Raw genomic sequence first — 23,846 nt, 5'->3', positions numbered from 1 at the left:
AAAAAGACAAATCCATTATTAGCACTTAAAAACAAAAGAAATTATTCTTGTAGTTTTGCTATAGGCCCTCGGGTTTTGTGTGTTGGTGGGTTTTTTTGTTTTAACTAAATACCTGTGCTGGAATTTCAAAGCGTCTTTGAGGGGAAGCTGTTGAACATGTTGCAATTCTAAGTCTTTCTAACATCATGTTACTCTGATCTCTGGGATGGGTAGAAAGGATATGAATAAGCTCTAGCTATGTGTATGGTGCTCACTAGTAATAGTAGAGCTTTTTTCCGAATGCATGAAAGGGAACACAAATCAGCCTTCCTTGTTAGAAGGGAAATGCATGTTTTCAGAGGGTAACTTTTTGCAAAACTGTATCTGGGGGAAGTTCTACCACTTGTTGTCTACCTGCTGAACAAAGAGATTAAATACTGTTCGGCTTTCTCCACGTCTTCAGAAGGTCCTTCATTAAGAAGAATAGAAGCTTGCATTGTTGGTAGTAGGGAGAACTAGATGCACAGGGAGAAAGATGAAAACTAAAAGTCAAACTTCCATGTATTACACAAAATCTATTAAGGAAATACTAGAGAAAGGAGTACCAGAAACAAGAGAAGATTATATTTGCTTTTTGGCAAAAACAATGACTCGATTTGGTGTTGAAACACTGCAATAAATATCCAGTTTGGATAAATGACTTTGAGGAATAGCTCTGATTTTTATGGGCAGTGGTTGGGGGAAGTAAAGCAACTTCAAGATAAAACACTTCTCGACTCAACTTGATATGTTAAGGAACTGCCAACCTGACAAAAGCCCAGAGGGACTTTAAAACAATTTGAAAGACTAGGGGAATAGGATCTTGGTGCAAAAAGCCTCTGGCAGTTTCTGCTTTCTTGGCAGGTCCAAGAAAGGGGTGGGTTGTTTAGAAAACCAGAAAATGCAACCATTTCTTAGTTCTCTGGTGTCAAATTTTTCCTAACAAATGTGCTGGAATTGTTGGAGCAACCCTTGAAATCTGAACACCACCTAGAGCAGCCTTCATTAGATTTTTAACAGGAGTAATTAATGTAAAATTCAAAATACTTGGCTTGGGGCCAGTGGTAGGAAAAAAGTCAGAATAAAAAAATACCTGATCGTAATTTGGAACTCTTCCTAATTTGTACTTGCTATACACTTCTGTATCTTAAAGTGGTGTGTACAGCTCTGATTGTGAACTCCTTTCTTTGACTTCTTGAAAGAGGCACTGAAGGCTGAGAACAAAACTTTTATCTAAAAAAAAAAAATAAATCCCTGAAACTAATTTATTCAGAAGTAATGTTTTCGATTGATGTTAATTGCTTTGGGATAGTGGTCCCACTTTCCTGCCCCCCCGCCCCAGCTTCAGTAATAATATGTGATAAAGCAGTCTTAAACTAAGTTATGTTGTTTTTTGTTAATGTCACGCTTTATTGCAAATCTTTGATAAAGCTTTATTTAGCTGTAGTCTTGAAACTTAGTTGATTAGTACACTGTTTACAAGAAAACTAATGCCCATAGTAAGTTTTATAGGCTTACAGGGGAGAGTATCTAAATTGTATAAAATAATCATAGTAGTTGATCGGTAAGCTGTGTTCTGGTGGGAATTGTAAAGATACACCTACACTCCTACGGTGTCCTTAAGGACTCTGTTTTAATGAGGAGTAGTGAAGTTGGAGGATGAAAGTGTGGGTTTTAGTGATTTTCCTTCTTTTTTTTTCCTTCTCCTTTCTTCCTGTAATCCCATTGTGCTATTAAGCCTTGTGCTGTCCTGGAAGAAGATGCCAGTCTCCAGTTTACTAGCCCTCTAAGCCTTCCTTCTGAGATGTTGACTTAACTCAACTTCAGCTGGGAAGTTGAGATGCATATCATGTGGTAGCTAGGTGTTATGTTTCATTATTTCCTTCACGTTTTATGAAAAATGTAGGATTGGGATTTAGGTTGAGGAGATCAAAGATATGCTGACTTTCTAGTGATGGGGTGTGAGGATGCCAATACCGGTTGTAAACTTAAGAAAATTATCCTGAACATTGAAAGATGTTTTAGATTAAGATTGCAGCATGTTGTTCTGAGCAGAAAGTTAGGACACTGTCCGTGCTGCTTTTTTGGGCAGGGTGGAATATTTAGGAATACTTTATATACCTGTCACTTTAGGATAAATTGAATAGATACTTCTTTTTGCTTGTTTTTGTATTGCTTTCTGCTAATCAAATTTCTGTTTAATCAATAGAGACGCTGTTCAGTTAAACGTGACTGCCACACAACAGCTCCTCTTCTTGGCACAGCGAATGAAGAATCTGGAAGTGTTCATGCACATTTCAACTGCCTATGCACATTGCAATCGAAAACAGATTGAGGAAGTAGTTTATCCACCTCCTGTTGATCCCAGGAAACTGATAGATTCTCTTGAGTATGTGTTATTTTTATGAAGCTACTTCAGTGATCTGTAACCACTTGATTCCTAGTTATGAAGTACGCAAAAAAATTAGTTAGGAACCTGAAGGATGAAATTAGCTTATGCTGTCCTGTAAGTCTGACGGCATGGCTGACACTTCCCTTTACAGAAAAGGAGATGGGTTAAGGATTTATGATCACTTTGAGCTGTGGAGTAGTGCCAAAGGTGTGGAGTTGTACTGGAGGAGAGGGATGCTCATATCTACTCATGATGCTTCCTATATGCTGAGAGTTGCAGTTTTTCAGCTGTACGCCGAGCTGAATCAGGAGCTATTAAAAACAAAAAAAGCTGTGCTGTTACAAGTGTGCTAGCGCCAGCATTGTGAAGGGATAAAACAAAGACAGTCCCTTTAACAGCAGCCTCCACTACCTCCACCTAAGCACCATTGCAAGATCAGACTGAGATACTGAAATAATATTACTTAGCTGTTCAGAAACACGACCGTAGAAGTAGTTCTGTTAGGTATTTGGAGACCGCAAGCTTTTAAAAATCTGTTTTCTGTAGCTTTTTAGTCTTGAATTGGGCATTAATAGGGAAAAAACCCAGCTCATTCTATATTTAAGTTCTGTGTTTATTAGCTGTCCCGAGTTCTTCCTTAGCTGTCACGAAGTGGTAGGGGTTAGAAAGGAAACCTATGTCAAACCTTAACTGAAACAGGTGGCAAATATGGGATAAGTCAAGTGTAATGTAATAAGTAATAATCTCAATCTCTAAATCAGTCTCTCCCTTTTTCCCTGTCATACGAAATATCACTCCTTGTGAGAGAAGTACGAAACTGAAAATAACTAAAAATAAAATATCGTCTTTAACTTGTTATTATAGGTGGAAGAGTACTAACATAAAAAACAAATTACCTACTACCTAGAATGCATACTGAGCCAAGCTTTTCTATAATGTTGACTTTAAATACACTCTCAAATGATATATTCTGAAATAGTCATGTTTTTGTCTGTCTTTTCACAAGCAGGATACACACAACTTAAACTGCTTGGTTTGGGCTTGAACAGCTTGGTTTTAGAACTCATGGCAGTGAGGGAGAGCTTTTGTAAACTTTTATACAAGAGTGTCTCTCTAGCCAATAGCTGACAAAGATACAGAAACAGATTTGTGTCCCTTTCTGGGATTTTCTACCCCTCTTCCCATACCAGTTCATATCATGAAGGGAGTCTGAGGTGCATCAGCTTTGATTCTAACAGAACATTGGTGAGTAACAATGTTGGCTAAATTCCGTTTATGTGGCTAAGGTGGATGAATGAGGCAAACAAGTCCTGTTTTGAAGTGGAGAACACCAAAGTAGCAATAGTTCAAGAGGCACATCTCTGCTTGTGTGCTATGACTGAAGGTTATCACAACTTTAAATGCAAACTGCTGAATAAATTAGGAAGCAAGATGAAATTGCAAGACTAACTAAATTAAGTGGAGAAACAAGGTGACCCAGCTTGCTTCAGAGGTGGTGTGTGATCGCTTCACACCTTGAGGTGATGCTCATAATGCAGCTGGGTCCCCTTTGCAGTGGCATCATTTTCTAGATCACTTAGGGCTAACTGAGGAGCAGTGTGCCTGTGTCACAAAGACTAACTTGCTGTGTCTGCACTTCACACTTGAGAATGTAATTGATAGAATTAGGAACATACTCCTTGCTCTGTAGTTGGTGTGTAATAAATTAATTGCTTGGGGCGGGGGGAGTAAGTGGCCGTATGCATCTTTCAGTGGATACTGAACATGCAACTCTCCTGTCTTTATATGGAGAAACTAGCTTTTATTTTAGCCTGTATCTCGCTTTCTTTAAAGGAGAAAAAAATTTCATGGTAACTTTAACAACAAAAGAAGACATTAACAAAGTTCGTAAATGTACTTACTTTCTACAGTATGCCTTGTAAAATAGTTGCAAAACACCTCTGGAAATGGGCATATGTTCTGGTGAAAGACTTCTTTTGGTGGTGTTGGCATTTAGTGTCAAATGTTTAGGTTTTATGGTTTAATTTGAAAAAAAATGAGCGTGAAGTCAGTATCAACAGTCTTCTGTAAGTTGGTAGTAATGTCCTTAAACCAGCCTGACTACAGTGATGCTATAGGATCTCAAATATAACATTCTTCCTTAAGATCTTTTTTCAGAAGGGTTCTCCATAGGCAATTGCCACCTTAATTTAAATATTAGTGTATAATCAAAATGAGTAATAGGCTCTATTAAACTTGATTTTTCTGCCATCTGGGATTGTCCTTCAGTTTAAATAAGAAAAAAACCCCTAACTCGTGTATTTTGATGAATAGTATGTTAGGAGGCTATGTGATTTTTAAAGTTAAGTGCAGTATAAGCTGTCAGCAGACATTTATTGTTTGATATGCAAATGGTTATGGAAAAGTTTTGCAAATTCCAGCTGTTTAAAGTAGAAAAAGGTATGTGCCATGCTAACTTCAGTGGGAGTTGGTGTTGCATTCTGAAAATCAAGCTGAGATTTCAGGTATGCTAGTTCAGTGTTAGATACTGGGGTTGTTGCAGAAACATGAAATACAGAACTGAGTTTTTAATTATTGCCTAAATGTCTTCACAGAATTTTGTGTTCTTCTGTGCTTATGTTCCTTCTAGGGGAATGCTAATGCTTATGCTTTGGTAGTTTTGGTGTGGTTTTTTTTGCTGAAGTTTTATTCTTGTCCTTGGGTGATGTTTTGAAGAAGAGATTAGATTTTAATTTTACTTTCCAAAGTATTTTTGATTTATCTGGTTGTCCTTTTTTACATATTGTCCTCCCTCCACCTCCCACCCCAACAGCCTCCAGTGAAGCAGCATGCAGTAATTTACTCTTGCCTCTTATTTTGTTTCTTCAGGTGGATGGATGATGGCCTAGTGAATGATATTACTCCTAAACTGATAGGCGACAGACCTAATACTTACATATATACAAAAGCCTTAGCCGAATACATAGTACAACAAGAAGGTGCAAAATTAAACACAGCCATTGTAAGGCCATCTATTGTTGGTGCTAGCTGGAAGGAGCCTTTTCCTGTAAGTCATCAAGTTTTCCCCTGACCATCTTGCCTATAAACTGTAGTAGGTACTGACAGCCTGTTTATCTAGTGACCTTTGTAGAGGAAAATCTTTTAGACTATGAAGGTGTGGCTTGGCTGGTTCTGGATAACAACTCTGATACAAAAGCTGTCAAATATAGTGTTCGTCTTTGTGAAATTTAGGGGCAAATTGCTTCTAATCATAGAACAATACACTTCTATCACAATGGGAGATACCTTTTAGCAGGTGAAATAAATTGTCAGCTTTTTACTTCCTGATTCTGTGTATCTTCATCTGTTTTTCCCTCTTCAAGATGCTTTGGTATGTCAGCAGCTGCAAAGAGTGACTAAGAAAACTGGGGACTGCAGGACATAAAGGTGTTTTGGTGCCACTTCTTTTAGTCAAACCCTGTAAGCTTGGTAGGGAGTGGCATAAGTTCTATGTACTGTATGCTATATTGATTTACAGCATATATGCCTCCTCCTATATGGGAGACTGGTGTTGGAATAGCTTCTCAGCTCAACACTGAATGTGTCTCAAGCCTTTAAAATCTATATAATTGACTTTGCATACTTTTGAGTATGTACAATGTACATGTCAAAGCAGTAAGTGTATAGTGTCTGAATACTGTCGTTAAAGTGGAACAAGAATATCTTCTGTCTGAAAAATGAAAAAAACCTAATAATAGCAAAACTGCTTATCTGAATGTTCTGTGGGCTACTAGAAACTAATCTAAAAATACTTGTAAACTTGAATACTTTGAACATGAACATATTTATACAGACAATGCCCTGCCGTTCATTCACTAAGAAATAAACAAGCTAGCATCTCGCTTTGAAGGACCAGCGAATCTACAGGTAGATCTCTTGTCTAAGTCATAGCAACTTGTTACATCACCAGACTTTGCTGTGAAAGAACTTCATTTAGAAACACAGAAATTAATCTTTCTCCTCTTTATTCTCTTTTTCCTCCACCTCTTACACTGTAGAAACTTCTCAAATTTTCCCTTGAACCTGCTGACTTCAGTAGACTCTAACCAAATACTTTCCTCTCCCTGTTCCTAATAGGGGTGGATTGATAACTTCAATGGACCTAGTGGTGTCTTCATTGCTGTAAGTAACGAATATACTTAATTTTTTTTTTCTTCCTTTTGGAAGGCAACAAAGCTTCATATGTTTTACTGGTGGGTCTTCTGTCTATTTTGTTGTTTTGTTCTTTAAGGCAGGAAAAGGAATTCTTCGAACAATGAGAGCTTCCAACAGTGCAGTAGCAGATCTTGTTCCAGTAGATGTTGTTGTCAATACGACACTGGCTGCAGCCTGGTATTCTGGAGTTAATAGGTATAACAGGTGACAATAGAGTACTAAGTATTTTGAAGTTATTTTGTGTATCTTAAGTCAATCATCTATTGAATTTTTTTTTTTTCACCAATGTCCTGCTTTTCCCCCAGGACAAAGGAATTTAAGGTTCTAATGGCATTAGTCCCTCAAAGTGTAATTTCCTTATACCAAATATACTGATACTGTTGTCCAAGCTATGCCTGAAAATTCCTTCCTGGGTTGTCTTGTAATCGGTACAGTCTACAGTAATGTAGGTGACTCCTGAAAGAAAAGGAATATGATAGTTAAAGAAGGAGAAAAAATACTGAAAGATGATATAGAAAGCACAAAAATATAACATGGCTGACACTTTCTGCTTTACATAAATGGTGCTGTTGAGGGAAAGGATAAGTTTAGGTATGTGTTTTGTCAGTGGTTTTTAAAAGGTTTGTCTTCTAACTTGCTGTTTTGTCTTTCCCTCCCCAGACCAAGAAATGTCATGGTATATAACTGTACAACAGGTGGCACCAATCCTTTCCACTGGAGTGAAGTTGGTATGCCATGTTTCTTTATAAGCTTTATTAGAAAAATAAGGTCACATAATAAAAGCACAGGCTATAATCAGTAGGTTATCTTATATTTTTGTTGAAACTAGTATGATAGCCATACCTCTCGATTTTGCAGTGTATTGTGCTTTTTTATTATCTTCCACTGTTAATTCTCCCCCCTTGCAGCATTATCACAGTTTCATTTTGTTCTTGGTTTACTTTTTTATTCCATTATGACTTAAACTATGGGAGAACTGATTTTTTGTTTGATGCTGCTATGACCCAGTCTGCGGAGTGTGGGTAGTGTGCAGAGACAAGCGTTGCTCAGAAGAGCAGTAGTGATGTTGGGTTTATTACCAACCTTACTGAATACTTATGGATAAACAGCTCACAACTAGATGTTTTGTACATCTGCATAATTGAGAGGTATGGTAATAATAGTTTTGCACTTCTGTAGTTCTTTGTGTTTGGCTTCAATTAATTGTCAGTTGAGGTGGCTTTTTTAATCTTCAGATAGCTACATGAGGCTTCAGCTATTCATGTACAGGGAAAAGTATGGCCACCTATTTTCAACTCTTAGATGTCACAACTAGAATGTAGACACATGCCAGAAGCTTTGTAATAGTTTTTGTTATAAATAGCAATACAGGCTGGCTGGCATGGTAAAGCTGTTTATTAGCTTTCAGATTTTTAGAAGTAGAATGCTTAAGCTCAGATTGTTTTTTTTTTTTTAATTTCCGTTAACTTCAATACTTAAATATATTTTATTACTCTACTACTTTCTTCATTGTTTTTTACTTGCTTTTGCCCATTTTATATGTATCTATAAACCTTATTGCTTCAGCCAAACTTAGAAAATTGCTGATTTCATTTATATCCCAATTTGAATTGGGATGTTTAAACACTATTACACTTTCTAATACACTGTAATGTACTTTGAAAACCATTTAAATTTTACATGGTTATTATCAAAGATGTTACACATCTTTTCTTTCTCAGAATACCATGTAATTTCTACTTTCAAGAGGAATCCTCTCGAACAGGCCTTCAGGCGGCCCAATGTAAATCTAACTTCCAATCACCTTTTGTATCATTACTGGATTGCTGTAAGCCATAAGGCCCCAGCATTCCTGTATGATATCTACCTCAGGATTACTGGAAGAAGCCCAAGGTAATGATGACTAGCTCTGTCTTGTCCGTTCCTTCGAGTTTTAAACAACTCTATGCTTACACTATGATGTATGTTGATTGTTTTTTGAAGTGTTTTTCTTCCCCTGAATGTGTGGTGACTAAAACTCAACCTTTCTTTTTCTCCTGAGAACAGGTCCTTGAATTCAAAGTGACTTTGAAATTTTTAGCAAAAGTGAGGATGTTTTTGATGGATAGTTTGGGGGTTTGAGTAGTCAAGGTAAAGATCTAGCAAATAATATGTTCCCGAATAATAAGTATTTAAAATATGTTGATCCTCACTTTTTCCTACAGAATACTATGTGAATTTGATTTTCAAGACGAGTCCATTAGAAAGTGCAGTAAGACACCCTAACTTTAGTTTTCAATCCAACCCCGTCTTGTATCAATGTTGGACTGCAGTCAGCCATACAGTGCCTGCATTTTTGCATGATCTTTTGCTCAGATTGACAGGCCATAAACCATGGTAAGGAGGACAGGGCTAAAAATATCTTGCTGATAAGGTGGTGGAGGCTCTGAGGAAGACATGGATGGCATGGGCGCTACCTGTATGCACTAACTTTATGCAATAACAATCCAGTTGCTGGATTTTGGAGAGATTAATGACTGGCCCAACCAAGCTGTCAGATGTCTTGGATCAGAATCTTGGTCAGTCATTAAACTCTCGAAGTGGCTTGCATTAAGATTGTTTCCTGTTCCATTTTTGGTTTATAATAACAACAGAGTTAATAATTGTGGGTTATTCCTGTAGATGATACAAACCAAGATACCAGATCAAGTTGTATCATCTCAACATTCCATTCAGTGTATAATATTTACACTAGTATCCGGCTGACTTCTTAAGTAGTGAAAGTGGTGTCTGCTAAATAGGCTAAACTAAATTGTGTAGAGGGAATATAATATGTCACTTCAATTCATTACATATTTGCCAAGCCATGGGATCTTAATTCATTGCATATGTTATGTTTTTAAAAGTATTTGTCTTCAGACTCTAAAATCTCCATTGTGGTGACAGTGTATTAACAGAAGTGAGTCTTCATTCATTGTCCTGTCTGTCTTACAAGGAGGGGAAATAATCTCTAACAGTCTTGGCACTGGATCGGTAGAAGGAGACCATGTAAGTGGTTTGTAGGAGAACTTCTAAACTGCCTTGGGTTCTGTTGTTCCATGCTTAGTCAATAAAGTAATACTCAAAGGAACAGCAGTGGCAGGGGGCTGTGCCTGTGTAGTCATCTTCACACATTTCAAAAGATGTAAGCCCTTCAGATCAAAAGAAGGTATTGAACATACAAGTTCCTAGCTGTCTGTTTAGCCTGTACTCGGGACTAAACTGTAATAGTTGCTCTATCCCCCAGTGACCCCTCACCAGCCAGGGAGGGGAATCAGAAAAAGCAGAGTAGATCTGGGTTGAAGTGAAAACAGATTTAATGAAACACCACGAATACCAACAAAGGTACCCAGAGTTATACTCAGCCAAATGAATATGTAGCCGTTGCAATTCACAGGAGAGCAGCCCTGAGGAGCAGGAGGAACCCCAACAGGATCCCCATAGGAGTGTTGATGAAAGGTTGCAATCGTGACAAACTTATCTACATAATCACAGATAAGCAGACACTTTATTGCAGTGCTGGGAGGCACGGGGGATCGCTCCACCTGACGTGCTTCGAAGTTACATATAAAAATTCAGCATTTTATATCCTTTATCTGCAAAGTCATGGACTTTAGCATATTTTAACATAAGCATGCATGTTATGCCCACTATTAATTTTGACATTTACAATGATTGGTCCACCCTATTAACTAACTTTGTTAGTATTCCTATACTAATATAATCATTGGTTATCTTACTGATCAAGATCTGATATGCAAATTAGGATGGGGAGGATGTGAGGGTCTTCACCTTAACATTCCTTAGTTTCTCTGGTTTCATCACATAAGATAAGAAGACATGCCAAGAATGTGTACTTTCACTCCCTGTACCTGTCTTCCTGCCTCCCTGTTCTGTTCTGGACAATTTCACAATTAGCTGCAGCTTTAGCTTTGACCTTCTTTGCAAGGCCTGCAGCTGTTGTTTCTTAGCATCAGTGAGGTTTTGTGTATTTCTTACTACAATGTGAACTAATATCATCAATACATAGTGTTAGTTATTCATTAAAGCAGTCAAGTCATTCATTAAAAGCAATTAGTTATCAATGAAAGTAATTATCTATTCAAAATGCAAACTTGATTATAACAGGAGCTCCCCCTTCCTCAGCCAACCTTCCCCCTTTACAATGACCATGACATTACGGTGTGGGCTGCCCCTGTAGCTCACTTGGGTCAGCTGGCCTGGCTGACTCCAAACTGCTAACGGCCTGCCCAGCATGGCTGGGCTGGGATTCCATCCAAGCCAGCCAAACTAGGACACTAGCTTTTAGGTTCTTTTGCAATTTTAACTTCTTAATAAAAATTGATAGAAATTGCCTGACGGATGTGAAGACTTCATCACTCGCTAAAAATAGTTATACTACAAATGCCAACCTACAGGATTTCAAATGGTTAGGAAGTAGTGCTGGCAGAATCTTGTCAGTCTTTAAAAAGCATCTAGTTTTTTAAATATTTGACCAGTGGGAGTAAAACAAGGCTGTGAACAGTCATGGTATTACTTAGAACACTCTTAACAGTTTTATATTATGACACTGTCAATGTTGAATCTTGTTTTTGCTTTTCGTGGAGTTCCCACTTGATTTCCAAAGATGGAATTTAGTACTTTAATCAGTACCAGTGCAATTTGTGACATTAAATATGTATTTTCTAGCCTGTGAAGTATTAATGATATGAGTATTTGTAATTAGTTTAATATAGCAGTGGGTGGGTGAGTTTCCCATCATGCTCAAAATATCCAGTTTGGAGGAAAGATGAGAGATTTAACTAAAATAAGCTATTGTTTTGTCATTGAGATTACTCAAATGCCCTTGAAAAAAAGCCTTTTTGGTTTGATACTCAGCCCGCTTACAGTAATATAACTCTCATTATATAGTACTCTTTTTTTTTTTTTTTTTTTTTTCCCTTTAAGGATGTACAAAGTGGGAGCCTGCAATAGAAGCAGTAGAAGCAAATAAATACTTAGGTGCAAGCAAGACATTCAGTGTTAAATCCTAGTGGGCTTCATGTATTGCTTAATAATAGAAGAAATTTGAGACAGATCTTTAGTCTTCCACTTTTTGCTAGTCTTCTGGCTCCAAGTACTTTGAAAGCTGCCTTATCTGATGGGCTGGAGACAGTCATGTTATAGGGGCATACTACTGTTGCTGTGGATGTTCTGTCCAGTTGACAGAATGGTTTTAATTACCAGGTAGCATGTACTAGGAAACTTCTAAAGCCTTGGAAATATATGGGATATTCTTCAAACTCAATACAGTGCTCTTCTGAGTGAAAAACGGTTGGCATAATCTAAAATGTGACATTTCCCACCACAATTTGGCAGAAAAACTTGAGCAGTGTAGTAAAATCAGCACAAGAAAATGGACTTCACTTGGTCAATATGCTGCCCTCTCTGTGCTGAGTCTGAATACACTTCTGAGGTCTCTATTGTGTAGGAAAAATATCTAAGCAATGAAATTACTGTGTAGGTTTAATTGCACTGTTGTGATACTGTCAGGATATTGTACTGCAACTGAATGAGAAATTTTTAACAAGTGAAAGAAATGGATTGTGCCTATGACCCTTCAGAACTAGAGGATTATATTAGTAATAATAATAAAAAATCTTCCTGTTCAGGGTTTTTTGGAAAATTACCTGTTGAAATCTTTCTGCACTGTGAAATCATTCTTTTGCACCTCACTTGTGGAAGCAATGCTTTTAGTGAGATGGAAATCTTTTTGCTGTTGTTGCATCTAGTTGAAAGTTCTTGAATTTTAGCAGTTCCCTGATAATGTTAACAGTTAAGGAAAGGGAAAGAAGAAATAATGCATATAATACTACTTCAAAATTTTATAGAAAGAACATGTACAGTAAGGATTGGCATAATGAAGATTTCATATTTTGTACTAGAGACTTAAGACTTACAGCATTGTGTTGCGTAGCAAAGCTTATTGTGTAATTAACTTTAGAATGAGCTGTGGTTCTTTCTTGTAACTTTACATAGTTTTTATGAACAGAGCTGTATGTTGAAATCTTAAAGCCTTTAAAAATACACACCCAGCAGATCTTTCCAGTTACTCTGGAAGAACAGAATGTGGCTTGAAATATTTAAAGTTGCAATTCACGAATTTCTCTGGCGATTCATTTTCCTTTACTGCTTCTTAGAAAGCTACATGGAAAGTGTGGTTGATGTATGTAGGCAGGTGTAAAGGATGTAATTTCCTATCTGTCATTTCAGTTTAAAGCTTCTTAAAACTTAACATGAAGCGCCTTTCACGTACTTACTGTCTTACAAACCAGAAATGAATCAAGAATACACTTCTATTAAGTAGATTAATATGTTTTTTCCTCTTGGAATCACTTAAGTTGTACATTTGAAAGAACCACAGAGCTGCTGGAAAGATAAGAAGTCCAGTATTATGTCTTACACTTGGAAATATACAGGCAAACAAAAATTTGAACAAAGACAAAATTGAAACTTGTTCTATGTATTGTAGAGGAATCTTAAAAAGATACATAACTAACTATCTCTAATGCTTATGCGGAGACTTTCAGATTGGCAGCCTGTAAATCCACTGAAAGATCAGGCTGCATTTAGCATTAGAACTGTTTTTAGCCTGCAGACAGTAGGTTGTGTGTAAGACTTCTTCAAAATGCAGTTTTAATTCCTATTATGTGCTTCCCAAACTGTTGTAATGTGTTTTGTGTTAATGGCAGTCAAGACTGCCTAGTAGAGGTGAAATTCTACCTACTATTTAGGTGAAAGTCTTGCATGCTATCACACTGGCTTGCTGAGTACTGCTAATGTTCATTTCTTTATGATGATCAGCAGGTCTGAATTTTCTGTTTTCAGCTTATGAAGAAGGTGTGATGCAATGCTTGATACTATACTGACTGGTTATATATGGCTTTGATATTTATGACTTGTATCTAATGGCTATGTCTGGAACAACCTGTGAAGTGTATATTTCAGAACTTCAGTTGAGAGATAAAGTTCTATGTGTATTTATACTCTTTTTTGAGTCTTGTGTGTATTGCTGTTTGCAGGAGCGATATGGTGCCATTGAAGTTATAACAGTCTGTCAGAGCTACACAAGCATCCACAAAATGATACTCATTGCTGACGTCTCTGAATGAGAGGCTGTCACCATATTTCTTTTTCTTCTCAAAAAAAAGAAGTGTCGTTTCATGTTGACTTAGTGCAAACTAACAAGCTGTTGCCAAGAAAGCTGATCCCTCTGCCAACTTTGTGATTGATCTAGCAGTTGAGTGAATGTGGAGGCATTTGATTCTTTTGGCTGATGTATCAAGAAAGTAACCCCGTAAACTTAAAAAACAAAACAAAACCAAAAACAACAAAAAAACAAACAAAACACCCCAAAAAAAAACAACAAACCAATTTTCTACTGATGAATTGAATCCAGTAGTTCTGTGACCAGTCACTAAAGCAAATTTGAGTTTGAGGGAGGCAAAAATATGCAGCTGAGGTAGAAGAAATCTTTCTAGTCACTTGTTTGGGTTTTTTTGTTTGGGTTTTTTTTTTTAATCAGCTTAGGTATGCTTTAAAACCATATCCATAAGTAGAGACAGCAAGATACTCAGCAGAGGTTAGTCTTCACATGAATTTAGTTTAGTTTTTGTTTACAGAAAAGAGCGAAAACCAATGCCAGTGGCCAGTAACAAGCTCAAAATCTACACATGTCTAATCAGGTATTCGTTTGCACCGTTTAGTATTTTGCAGAGGCACAAGATTTCTTAAATAATAGCAGTCTAAGCACTAACTAAAACTCAGCTGCTCTTCTAGCTTGGCATAAGAACACAAACTGGGGAGCACAAAAGGGCAAGTCAACTAAGTTAAATAATCTTAAGACTGTCAGTGGACAGACCTGTACAAAGTGTAAGCACTTAGCCACAGTGTCCTGTTTGGTACTATTTTTATCCAGGCTGTTTTGCTTTGAGGTCTTTCTGGCTTATCTGACCAGTGAGATCTTTGCTTTCCAAGTTTTGAGTTCTTTTCTGATTTATTTTTTTTCCCCCTTAATATGCTTTTTTTTTTTTAATGTTCAGTCTTGCTTGTGCAATTTTGCATCAGAGGAACTCTGGTTCAACTCAGCTCCTGCTGTTGCCACCTTGCCCAACTGGTGAAACCTTAAACAGGTGTTTGAGAGCATCTAGAAGTGTCTACTAATAAAACTAGCTGGTGGTCCAAAATTTGAATACAACTCCGAATTACTCTGTAGATAGATTCCTATGGGGTTTAAGGAAAAATATTTGCGCTTTTTGTGCTTTAGAGATACTCTTACTTTTTCAGTAGTCTCTGCAATTTGTATTACTCCATTTTGTGAGAAGAAGCAATTGTGATGTTCCCTTAAATACTGAGATGCCAGCCATTAGGGGACACTAATGTGATGCAAAATACTTTTAGAATAGCTTCTGGGACAATTTGCTATATCCCTTCTACAAGTTTGACTGCATTAAGGCAGCTTTCAGAGAAAAATCAGTGGGCTTTATTGCTTCTATGAACTTTATTGGACAAAACTTACCTTCAGAAAGCTATTTCCTGTGCTGGATTGTTCTGCTTTCTTTGCCCTGCCCCCTTCTTCTCATTCTGTGCTTAAAATGATCAGTGTGTCCTGCTATAAGTATCAAATTGGAAGCAGTTCTGTGAGATAGAAATACCTCAGGCACCCAAAGCAGGAATTCAATGGCATTAGGTTATGTTGTACTAGTTAGTTCTTACGAAAATTGAGTGACCATCTCTATCACTGCAACACTTGAAACAATTTTCTTGTGATAAATGTGGGAACTTTGCATCTGAGAGACTGGATGACTCATGTTTCTTGGGTCCACTTCGGTTAGTCTGATAAGAGAAACTTGCCCAAATTGATCCTTATAACATAATTTCTCTGTACTCCAAGTGATGGTTTTGTAGAGTTGCTTCCTTTGCATAATAAGGGATGATGGAAGGTATTTCTGCATTTCCTTTTGAAGGAGCACAGAGCTGATCGCCTAACTAGTAGGATGTAGTTTGACCTCATTAATGTTATAAATATGTCAAGGGTGAGTGTCAGGAGGATGGAGCCAGGCTCTTCTCAGTGATGTCCAATGATAGGATAAGGGGCAACGGGTGCAAGCTGGAGCATAGGAGGTTCCATACTACAGTGAAAAAGTTTTTCTCTATGGTAAGGGTGACAGAGCACTGGAAGAGGCTGCCCAGAGAGGTCTTACTTCTCTGGAGACATTCAAAACCCGCCTGGATGCAGTCCTGTGTGACCTACTCTAGGTGGTCCTGCTCTGGCAGGGGGGTTGGACTAGGTGATCTTTCAAGGTCTCTTCCAACCCCTAATGTTCTGTGATTCTGTGATCTCCTGTCATCTATATGCGCACTTAAATATTTTTGTGCCCCCAAATACTTTCCTGCCCTTTGCTGCAGAAGCAGTAGTGTTAAGGGGCTAAGCCATGTTTCTGGTGGTTTTAAGCCTTGATCTCTTAGTGATCATAATGAACCAGTTTTGTTTTGTTACAGAGATCTGGTCTTGCACAGTATGCAGTAAGATTTTGGTTGGACTTGATCTCAAAGATCTTTTCCAACCTGAATGATTCTATGATTAGGGAAACCTACTCCTGTGCTTAAAGTTGTCATGTGCATTATGTTCTGCACTGTGCAATTTGACACTTTCATTAGCTCAAATTGTTCAGTACAACTAGATACTCCAGTATGCTGAAGTGAAAAGTGTTTGGTGTCTGTGACCTCAATTAAGACTTGCCAATGGAAGACAACATTTTACCATCTCTTCTTTTTTTTTTTCTTGTTTTTAGGGAAGAAACTTACTATTGCACTGGGAATTAGGATTAGGAAAAAAGGACTGTCATATAATTTCTCATTCTATATAAAGATTGGACAGCTGAAGTTCACTTTAATAGTATGCAGAAATACCCTGTTGATATAATATAACATGCTTTGGGTACAGAGCAAGATGGGATATCTTGCAACATAGGGGTGTGGGGTTGGAGGGTAAAAAATTCACAATCTTACTGTCTGGTTTTTTTTTTTGAACTAATCTTTACCACTGTAACCTGTACATTCCACGCCTTGGACTGCAGGATGATGAAAACAATAACACGTCTTCATAAGTCCATGATGTTATTGGAATACTTTACAAGCAATTCTTGGACCTGGAATACTGAAAATATGACTATGCTAATGAACCAGCTAAACCCTGAAGACAAAAAGGCAAGTAGCTGTGTGATGTGGGCATGGAGACTGAAAGCATAGTAGAAGCTCATTTATTTAAGATTGAAGAAGGACATGAGCTGGTAATGCTGCTTACTGTAATGTGGAGCTAACCCTAGTACTAACTTAGTACTCACTTGTTCCTATAACTATCTTGCTTATTCTTTTACCTGAAACAAAATTGACAGTTAAAAACCTGCTAGAAAAATTTTAAATGGCTGTTAATGTAGAATCTTGAGATGAGGAAATAAATACATCAGTGAAGAACTTGAGTTGTGAATTTACTGTAGTACTTTCCTCTCCCAAGGAAGATAGTCACATAGTTCTTTTAAAAATATAGCTGTACAACTATAAGTTTAGCTGTACAACAGCTAAAAGAATCTGCATTTATCTGCCAGTGAACTTGGCACAGAGCACAGTTTATTCTGTAGCATATTAGAATTATTTTGTTGCTTAAAGGGAAACAACATAATAGAAAATAGTTATTTTTAGTGTGGAATTCCTTACAGACAAATGAAATGGCAAAGCAGTGCACTTAGAAGTGGAGGGAAGGATATTACTGCTGAGGAAGAAAAATAAGGCATGAAGTGGCTGGAATTTGGATAATATAGGGAGCTTGTGGTTGAGCTGGAAATGGGATCTAAATCTGGATTATTATGATTAAGGGCAAGATAACTTCCTTGTATCAAAGACAAATCGGAACTATCTAGTATAAAGGCATTTATTCTTTTCCTTTAAATTACTATATATAGCAGGTGAATTTTTAGGCAACTAACAGTGAAAGCTTTTATTTTATGCAGACGTTTAATTTTGATGTTCGACAACTACATTGGGCAGAATACATGGAAAATTACTGCATGGGAACAAAGAAATATGTGCTGAATGAAGAAATGTCTGGCATCCCTGCAGCTAGGAAACACTTGAATAAGTATGTATAAATTTTAGTTTTCCCGTGTTTGTATTTTCTGTGTTTTCCTGCCCTTGTCAAGTTTTGCTTTTCCATATTATGACTTAATTGTTCTTAATAGCACCTGTTTAGGTCCTCCAAAATTCTTCTGTTCCAGTCTAGTGGTCTGAAGTGTTTTCTAAAGAAGTCAGACATCATCTTTCTTCTATTTGTTGCTCCTGAGTTGCTCTCAGTATTAATAGTTACAGTATTAGTCTAGGATTATGGTTGTAGCTCTGATTACTAGTGTATACTGTAATCTAGGTTTCTGATTTTACCCAAGTGTCTTTTGGAAGGTAAAAAGGTACACAGTAACACAAGGTCAGAATGGCTTTTTCGGTTAAGGAGGTTTAATGGAACAATAGTTGTTTCTTCTAGGAACGTGATCTTTAGAAGTAGATGAGTAAACAGGCATGGACTTTCCACCTCAGAGCAGGAAACTTTGATGTTGGTGCCCTAAGATGACTTCTCTTAGCCTTTTATCTGTAGCTTACCTCCTCCAATTTGAATGCATTGTTACTGTCCAGAATTTTACTGGCGCAGTTGCCTTTGTTTTGTTCTTGGCTGATTCATAGACAGTTGTAGACTTTTTGACTTCTCTGTTTAAAGAGTGAACTGAAAGTGGTTAATCTTGTTCTGCAATACTATTTCACGTCTGCTATCCTGATAGCACAAAGAGGAGTGGTCTAGGTCATTAGTTGTGTCATTCTTCTACAGAAAGGGATTTGTAGATGTAGAGTGGATTAGCTTGATATGTTGCAATCTCAAAATTCCTTTTGAAAGATGGTAATCTTTGATAATGGTGGGGATTGCTGAAGAGGAGACACTTTCTGATTCTTTTTTTTTTAATTTAGATACTGTTAAAAAAATGCATAGGCGTTATCATACATTTGCCATTCTTTTACAAAGGATCATACCAAAAATAACGTAAGAAATAGTCTTGTGTTGGATCAGCATCTGGTTACCCCCAGCTCTCGGTTTATAAGTGGATTATTTTGCAAGAGGTTTAGATTCTAACGTGTTTACTCTGAGGTGTTAAGTTGGTCTCTTCTGTTCCCACCTAGCTCTTAACTCTAACTAATCTGAACTTGAGGAGTCCACTGCCTCAATATTAAGCAGATGTGGCAGCCTAGGGGACCTGACTTCTCTCAGAAAAAAATGAGTAGAATTTTTCCTCAAATAGAAAAGTGGTCTTTACTTTTGTAATACAGATGTTTAGACTGCTTTTTCTACAAATAAGGTATGTAAAGGAAGGTCTGGCTGGGTGACACCCAGCCTACCTGTAAAACAAGATAAGGGCAGTGGGTATCTCCTTAAAAAGAGCTGTCTTTAAAATACAAATTGTCATTATCTACTGAACCAAAGAGATTGCTCTGTTTCTAAGAAATCTGAGCAAATTCTCGTTGCTGTTTGTCTTGAAGCTTCCATCTTTACTTGTCAGAAGGTTGCTAAAAGTCACAGTTGCCCTGAAAGGATGCTTAGTCTTTCCTAATCTTTAAATATAGTTCCCTGAGAAGGAATGAGTTTAAAACTGCAGTGAAGACTCCAGGCTCTGTGGCTGGAAGATCCTATGATGTGTTGATATTTTTTTTGTCAGTGGCAATTGGAGTTAATTCTGCATGTATATATGAAGTCTTACATACGTAGAGGTAAGGAAGGGAGTTCATAGTGTTAAATATTTTTTGGTTTTGGGGTGGATGGCAGCCTTCTATAGGTAAGTTACTGCGTGTGCGACCTTGGTTTTAAGAGGTTTTTATCCAGCAGCTATAAAGCAAAACTACATGTGGTTAGCTACAGGGCTGGCTCTGTTCCTTAGTTTCCATGTGTTCTGCTTTTCAGCAGTGAACTATGGAAGAGCCTTTTCTCTTGATCCTTCACTCATCAGCTTATTTCTGTCATTCACTTAATACTAGTTGAGATGAATAGATGGACAAATTAAATTCTACATTAGAAGTTAATTTTTAGGGTTCTCTTTTCCTGTAAGTCTTGATACCTTGGCTTTTAACAATTTCTTTTGTTTTTCTTTAGGTTAAGGAATATACGCTATGGCTTCAATACAGTTCTTGTGATCCTGATCTGGCGTATCTTTATTGCAAGATCACAAATGGCAAGAAATATCTGGTACTTTGTGGTTAGTCTGTGTTACAAGTTCCTCTCCTACTTCAGAGCCTCCAGTACTATGAGATACTGAAGAAGAGAATTTAGCATTAGGACATCTATGCATATGGTGGTCTAACTGCACAAAGCCTGTAACATGTAGTCATCTCACATTTTGTAAAAGCATAATTTCATCTTAAATTGGAGTGCGAAATATACAGTATGGTATATGTAATGTTAGTTGTGTATCTTCCTGGAAACAGAGAAAATAAAATGGTCAAGTGCCAGGTTGAATTGGAATTCAACAAGCATTTAAATCACTTTAACTGTTTGACCTGGGGAAAACATTTTAGACCACTGACCAACATAACTGTGCAATTTGGAACATGTTTGATTGAAATCTGCCTTAACATGACTTTTCTTTTAAGTTTTACTCCACGTTGAGCAAGACAAATGTTGACTTAGTAGTTGCTAGTTGCTGTAGGCCTATTTATTTGAAAATCTTCTAAATGGAAAAGGGTTTTGCCAGTTGCAAAAGTGTATAAATGATGGTGGATCTCTTAAAAAAAATATTTGAGGACTTTTGTAATTTGTCTTTCTTTTTGCCACTTCTTCCCTTCTTCTCAAAGTAGGGATGCCAGAGTGGTGCCTGCTTTGCTTTTAAAAGAAAAAAGGGGAAAAAAACCCCAAACAAACCAACCAAAACAACCTTCCTTAATTCCTGAAAGGCCTTTTGTCTGATCTGGTCTTCAGAATGCACAGCTCTGTGCTTGAAACTGGCTGCATCCAACTTGCATTTATGTCAGCGTGAACAGTTTCTCTGAAAACAGAATTGATTCCGTCGTTGAGTAGATAAAAGAATATGTAACCCTGAGGGTCCTCTTTTCTAATGATTTTTATTGGGAACACAGAGCCAGCACTTGATTGTTACACTTCTGACTTCAAAAGGTAAATGTATTTGAAAGGAATTTATTATGCTTAGTTGCTATTTATATTACTGGTAATAGTAGTTGGACTAACTATAGGCTTTAATTAAGAGATATACCTGTTTTTAAATTCTAAGCAATGTTAGCAAATACTTAATGAATTCATAATTTTTTAAATCTTGGAGCTATGAAGTTTTGTGCATCGACAACACCGATGTGTAAGCACACTTTCTCGTCCCTGCCCCAATAAAACCTCTCATTTCACTGGGCCAGCAGAGCAAGATGTACCTGCTTCAAAATGAAAATGTTAACAATTCTTCCATCTGTCTTTTAATTTAAATTATTAGGTTTAAATATGAAGAAATCTGTTTTGGTTTTTTTCCTACGTGTTACTTTATTTCAGTAGGGAGAACATTTGTAAACATAGCAAGCTGTAACAAAAGCTTGAATCCTTGTTTGAGGCAATACGTGAAGATCCTTTAAATTTTGGTTGCACAGAATTGTATCAGAAAACACTGTAATGTTCCTCTAATTGATGCACTGACCAGCACCCTTGCCTAGTGTTTGTTCATTAAAATCAGTTTATACTGATTAGTACATTCTTGAATCTGATTGGAAAGACAAATGATGACTAAATTACACAAGAGCTACATTATACTTGCCCTTGGTAGTTTTTTGTCCTATTTGAATTAAGTATGTAAAGAACTTACTTTGCTATTCCTGTGAAAACTCTGACTTTGAAGAGAACACCTTTCGTGCAGGTATATGTCTCATTTTGAAAAGATAATGGCTTCCTTGTTGAAGCAAAATATTCTGTAGTAAGTAGTTAAGCTATAATTCCTTTTTTAAATGACCTGTGTATATATAAAGCTAGTGATGAAAAGCCTAAATGGTCTAGGACCACACCTTGTGTGAGAGACCTCTGACTGTGGCTGAAAATAAATTACGGCTTCTGTGACTGAAGATGTTACACTCTTAACAAATAAGTTAGGCGTATTACATTTTTAGTTGCCTCCCCGAGTATCTTACTAGACCTGAAAGTATGCTTAAGCATTCTTGCATTGTAGACTTTTTTTTCAGAGGTGCCTACTATCCACTGACACCGCTTGTCCCATGTTGGCATGTGGCTGAAGTTTGCAAAAGACAGATACATCATATCCTGAAAATGATTCTGTCAAGCAATTCACTTATGAATTTTGGTTGTTTATAATACATGATACTTTTAGTATTGATTTGTTAATACTGAGAACTATGAAGCCAATGAACTGATTTTCTGGTCCAAAACACTTAAAAATCTCTTCTTTTGAATCAATAACAAAGAAAAGGATTACTTTCAGCATAGCTATATTTAACCCCTGCTCTTCAAACAGTTGCCAATTTAGAAACCAGATTTTTTTCCCCGCTTTGGAGACTGTGGTGCTGTGCACTATTGATATCTTGCACAAATCATCAGTCATCCTGTTTAGCTGACAATAGATTCGGTGTCACACTTATTACATTAGTTTTGTCACTTCCTGTGGTCAGTCTGTGAAATTCTGTCTGAAACTACTGGGGTTTTTTCCATATCAGAACCCTGTTCTCTTGCAGTTCTTCATGCCAGTGTTTGCACATAATGGAACTGTATTTTGATACAGTAAGCTAGACTCACTGTACTGACTAGCAAGTTACAGGAGGTATTCCAGTTGGTTAAGTAGGAAGAAGAGCAGTCTGAAACAACATGATCACTTAAGTTACTTGTATTTAAGTTTGGGACCAGGAAAAAAATTGCATTTTCCTGTAATGTTTTTCTCTGCTGTAGGAACAGATGTTTGGAAACAAATGCTAAATCGTGAGCTTTTATAAGACAAACAGAAATATTGGGTGCCTTTGTTTGTAAACCAAAAATAAACAAATCCCTTGAAAGTGTTTTTAGTGTTTATGGTATTTTTGCATGTTTTTAGTCTAGTAGGTGGAAAATAACTGGATAGTGTAAATGCCATCTTTATATAAACATGCTCTTTCCTTTATGAGAAACTTTGCAAATCAAGGTAATGACTAATACTGCATGTAGGAAAAAAAAAAAAACCAACAAAAAACCACGAAAACAAACAAACAAAAAAACCACACAAAAAAAACCCACACCCAAACAAAAAACCAAGAACAAAATGGCAAAACCAACCCAAAACAAAACAGAAAAACCTTCACAATCACAAAACAAACCCCAACAAAAAGCCCACCCCAGTCTAAACCTTCATGGGTTGATATCAAAACACACGGTGAGGTATGCTTTGGTCATGGTGACTTTCTTGTATGGCAGCTAGTTTTCTCCTTGCTGTCATGACCTGTTCATTTGTAGCGTTAGTTTCAAATTTACTTAGGTGCTTTTTCATACAGTTTGAAAGGGTACTATGGTTTTGCAGTAGCTCTTGTATTAACATTTCAAGGAGTTGCAAGCAACTGCAGCTATTTGTAGCATCTACATTTTGTGGTGAGGGAGGAAAAGTTAGCATTAAGTTACTGCATCACCAAAATGACTTGTTTTATTGTTTTTTAACCTTAACTTCTTGGATTCTGCAGATTTTGTGGATTCTTCCTTCTTTTATCAAGAGCCTGGTTCTAGAGATCGTGCATCATCTGTAAGCTGTGGTTTGGGGTCTGCCAGCTTTAAAGCATAATCTTTCCTTTACTTGCCTTTAAGACTTAAACTACCAAATATAGATGGTTCTTGTTGGTCTCTAGTTGATTCAAAACTGGAAGCAAGGAATAAAAAAAACTTAAGGTATTATCCCTTATGTGTCTTGTGCTGTTAAACATTTTGCCCTTTCTTTGTAGTACAGTATTACATTGTACGTTGTTCAAAAACAAAGAGCAGGTTTATAGAGGTATCTTGGATCTGAGAAGTGTCCTGCGCAGAGCTGGGAAGTATAACTTTTCGTAATATTTTTACATATTTCACAATCTGAGCAGACTTTAAAACAGATACGAAGAAAAGTCACAAAAGAATGACTATTCTAGAGAAATGTAAGTC

General features: G+C 37.0%; 1 protein-coding gene across 1 annotated transcript in view; it reads left to right on the top strand.

Moving 5' to 3' along the window:
* The window catches only part of FAR1 (fatty acyl-CoA reductase 1), a 38,109-nt gene extending 17,915 nt beyond the window's left edge, over positions 1–20,194 (top strand). The window contains exons 4-12 of the mRNA XM_086472461.1: positions 2,228–2,407; positions 5,279–5,456; positions 6,527–6,571; positions 6,681–6,808; positions 7,265–7,332; positions 8,326–8,497; positions 16,741–16,870; positions 17,671–17,798; positions 19,845–20,194. Coding sequence (XP_086328587.1) covers positions 2,228–2,407; positions 5,279–5,456; positions 6,527–6,571; positions 6,681–6,808; positions 7,265–7,332; positions 8,326–8,497; positions 16,741–16,870; positions 17,671–17,798; positions 19,845–20,007 — 1,192 coding nt within the window. The 3' untranslated portion in view covers positions 20,008–20,194. The remainder of the gene's footprint in view (positions 1–2,227; positions 2,408–5,278; positions 5,457–6,526; positions 6,572–6,680; positions 6,809–7,264; positions 7,333–8,325; positions 8,498–16,740; positions 16,871–17,670; positions 17,799–19,844) is intronic.
* Positions 20,195–23,846: the final 3,652 nt, after the last annotated feature.

The sequence above is a fragment of the Leptosomus discolor genome, chromosome 12 (assembly GCF_034619465.1).
Source record: "Leptosomus discolor isolate bLepDis1 chromosome 12, bLepDis1.hap2, whole genome shotgun sequence".
Classification (NCBI taxonomy): Eukaryota; Metazoa; Chordata; class Aves; order Leptosomiformes; family Leptosomidae; genus Leptosomus; species Leptosomus discolor.
The sequence above is the reverse complement of the archived record's forward strand: the minus strand, read 5'-3'. Positions and strand labels throughout refer to the sequence as shown.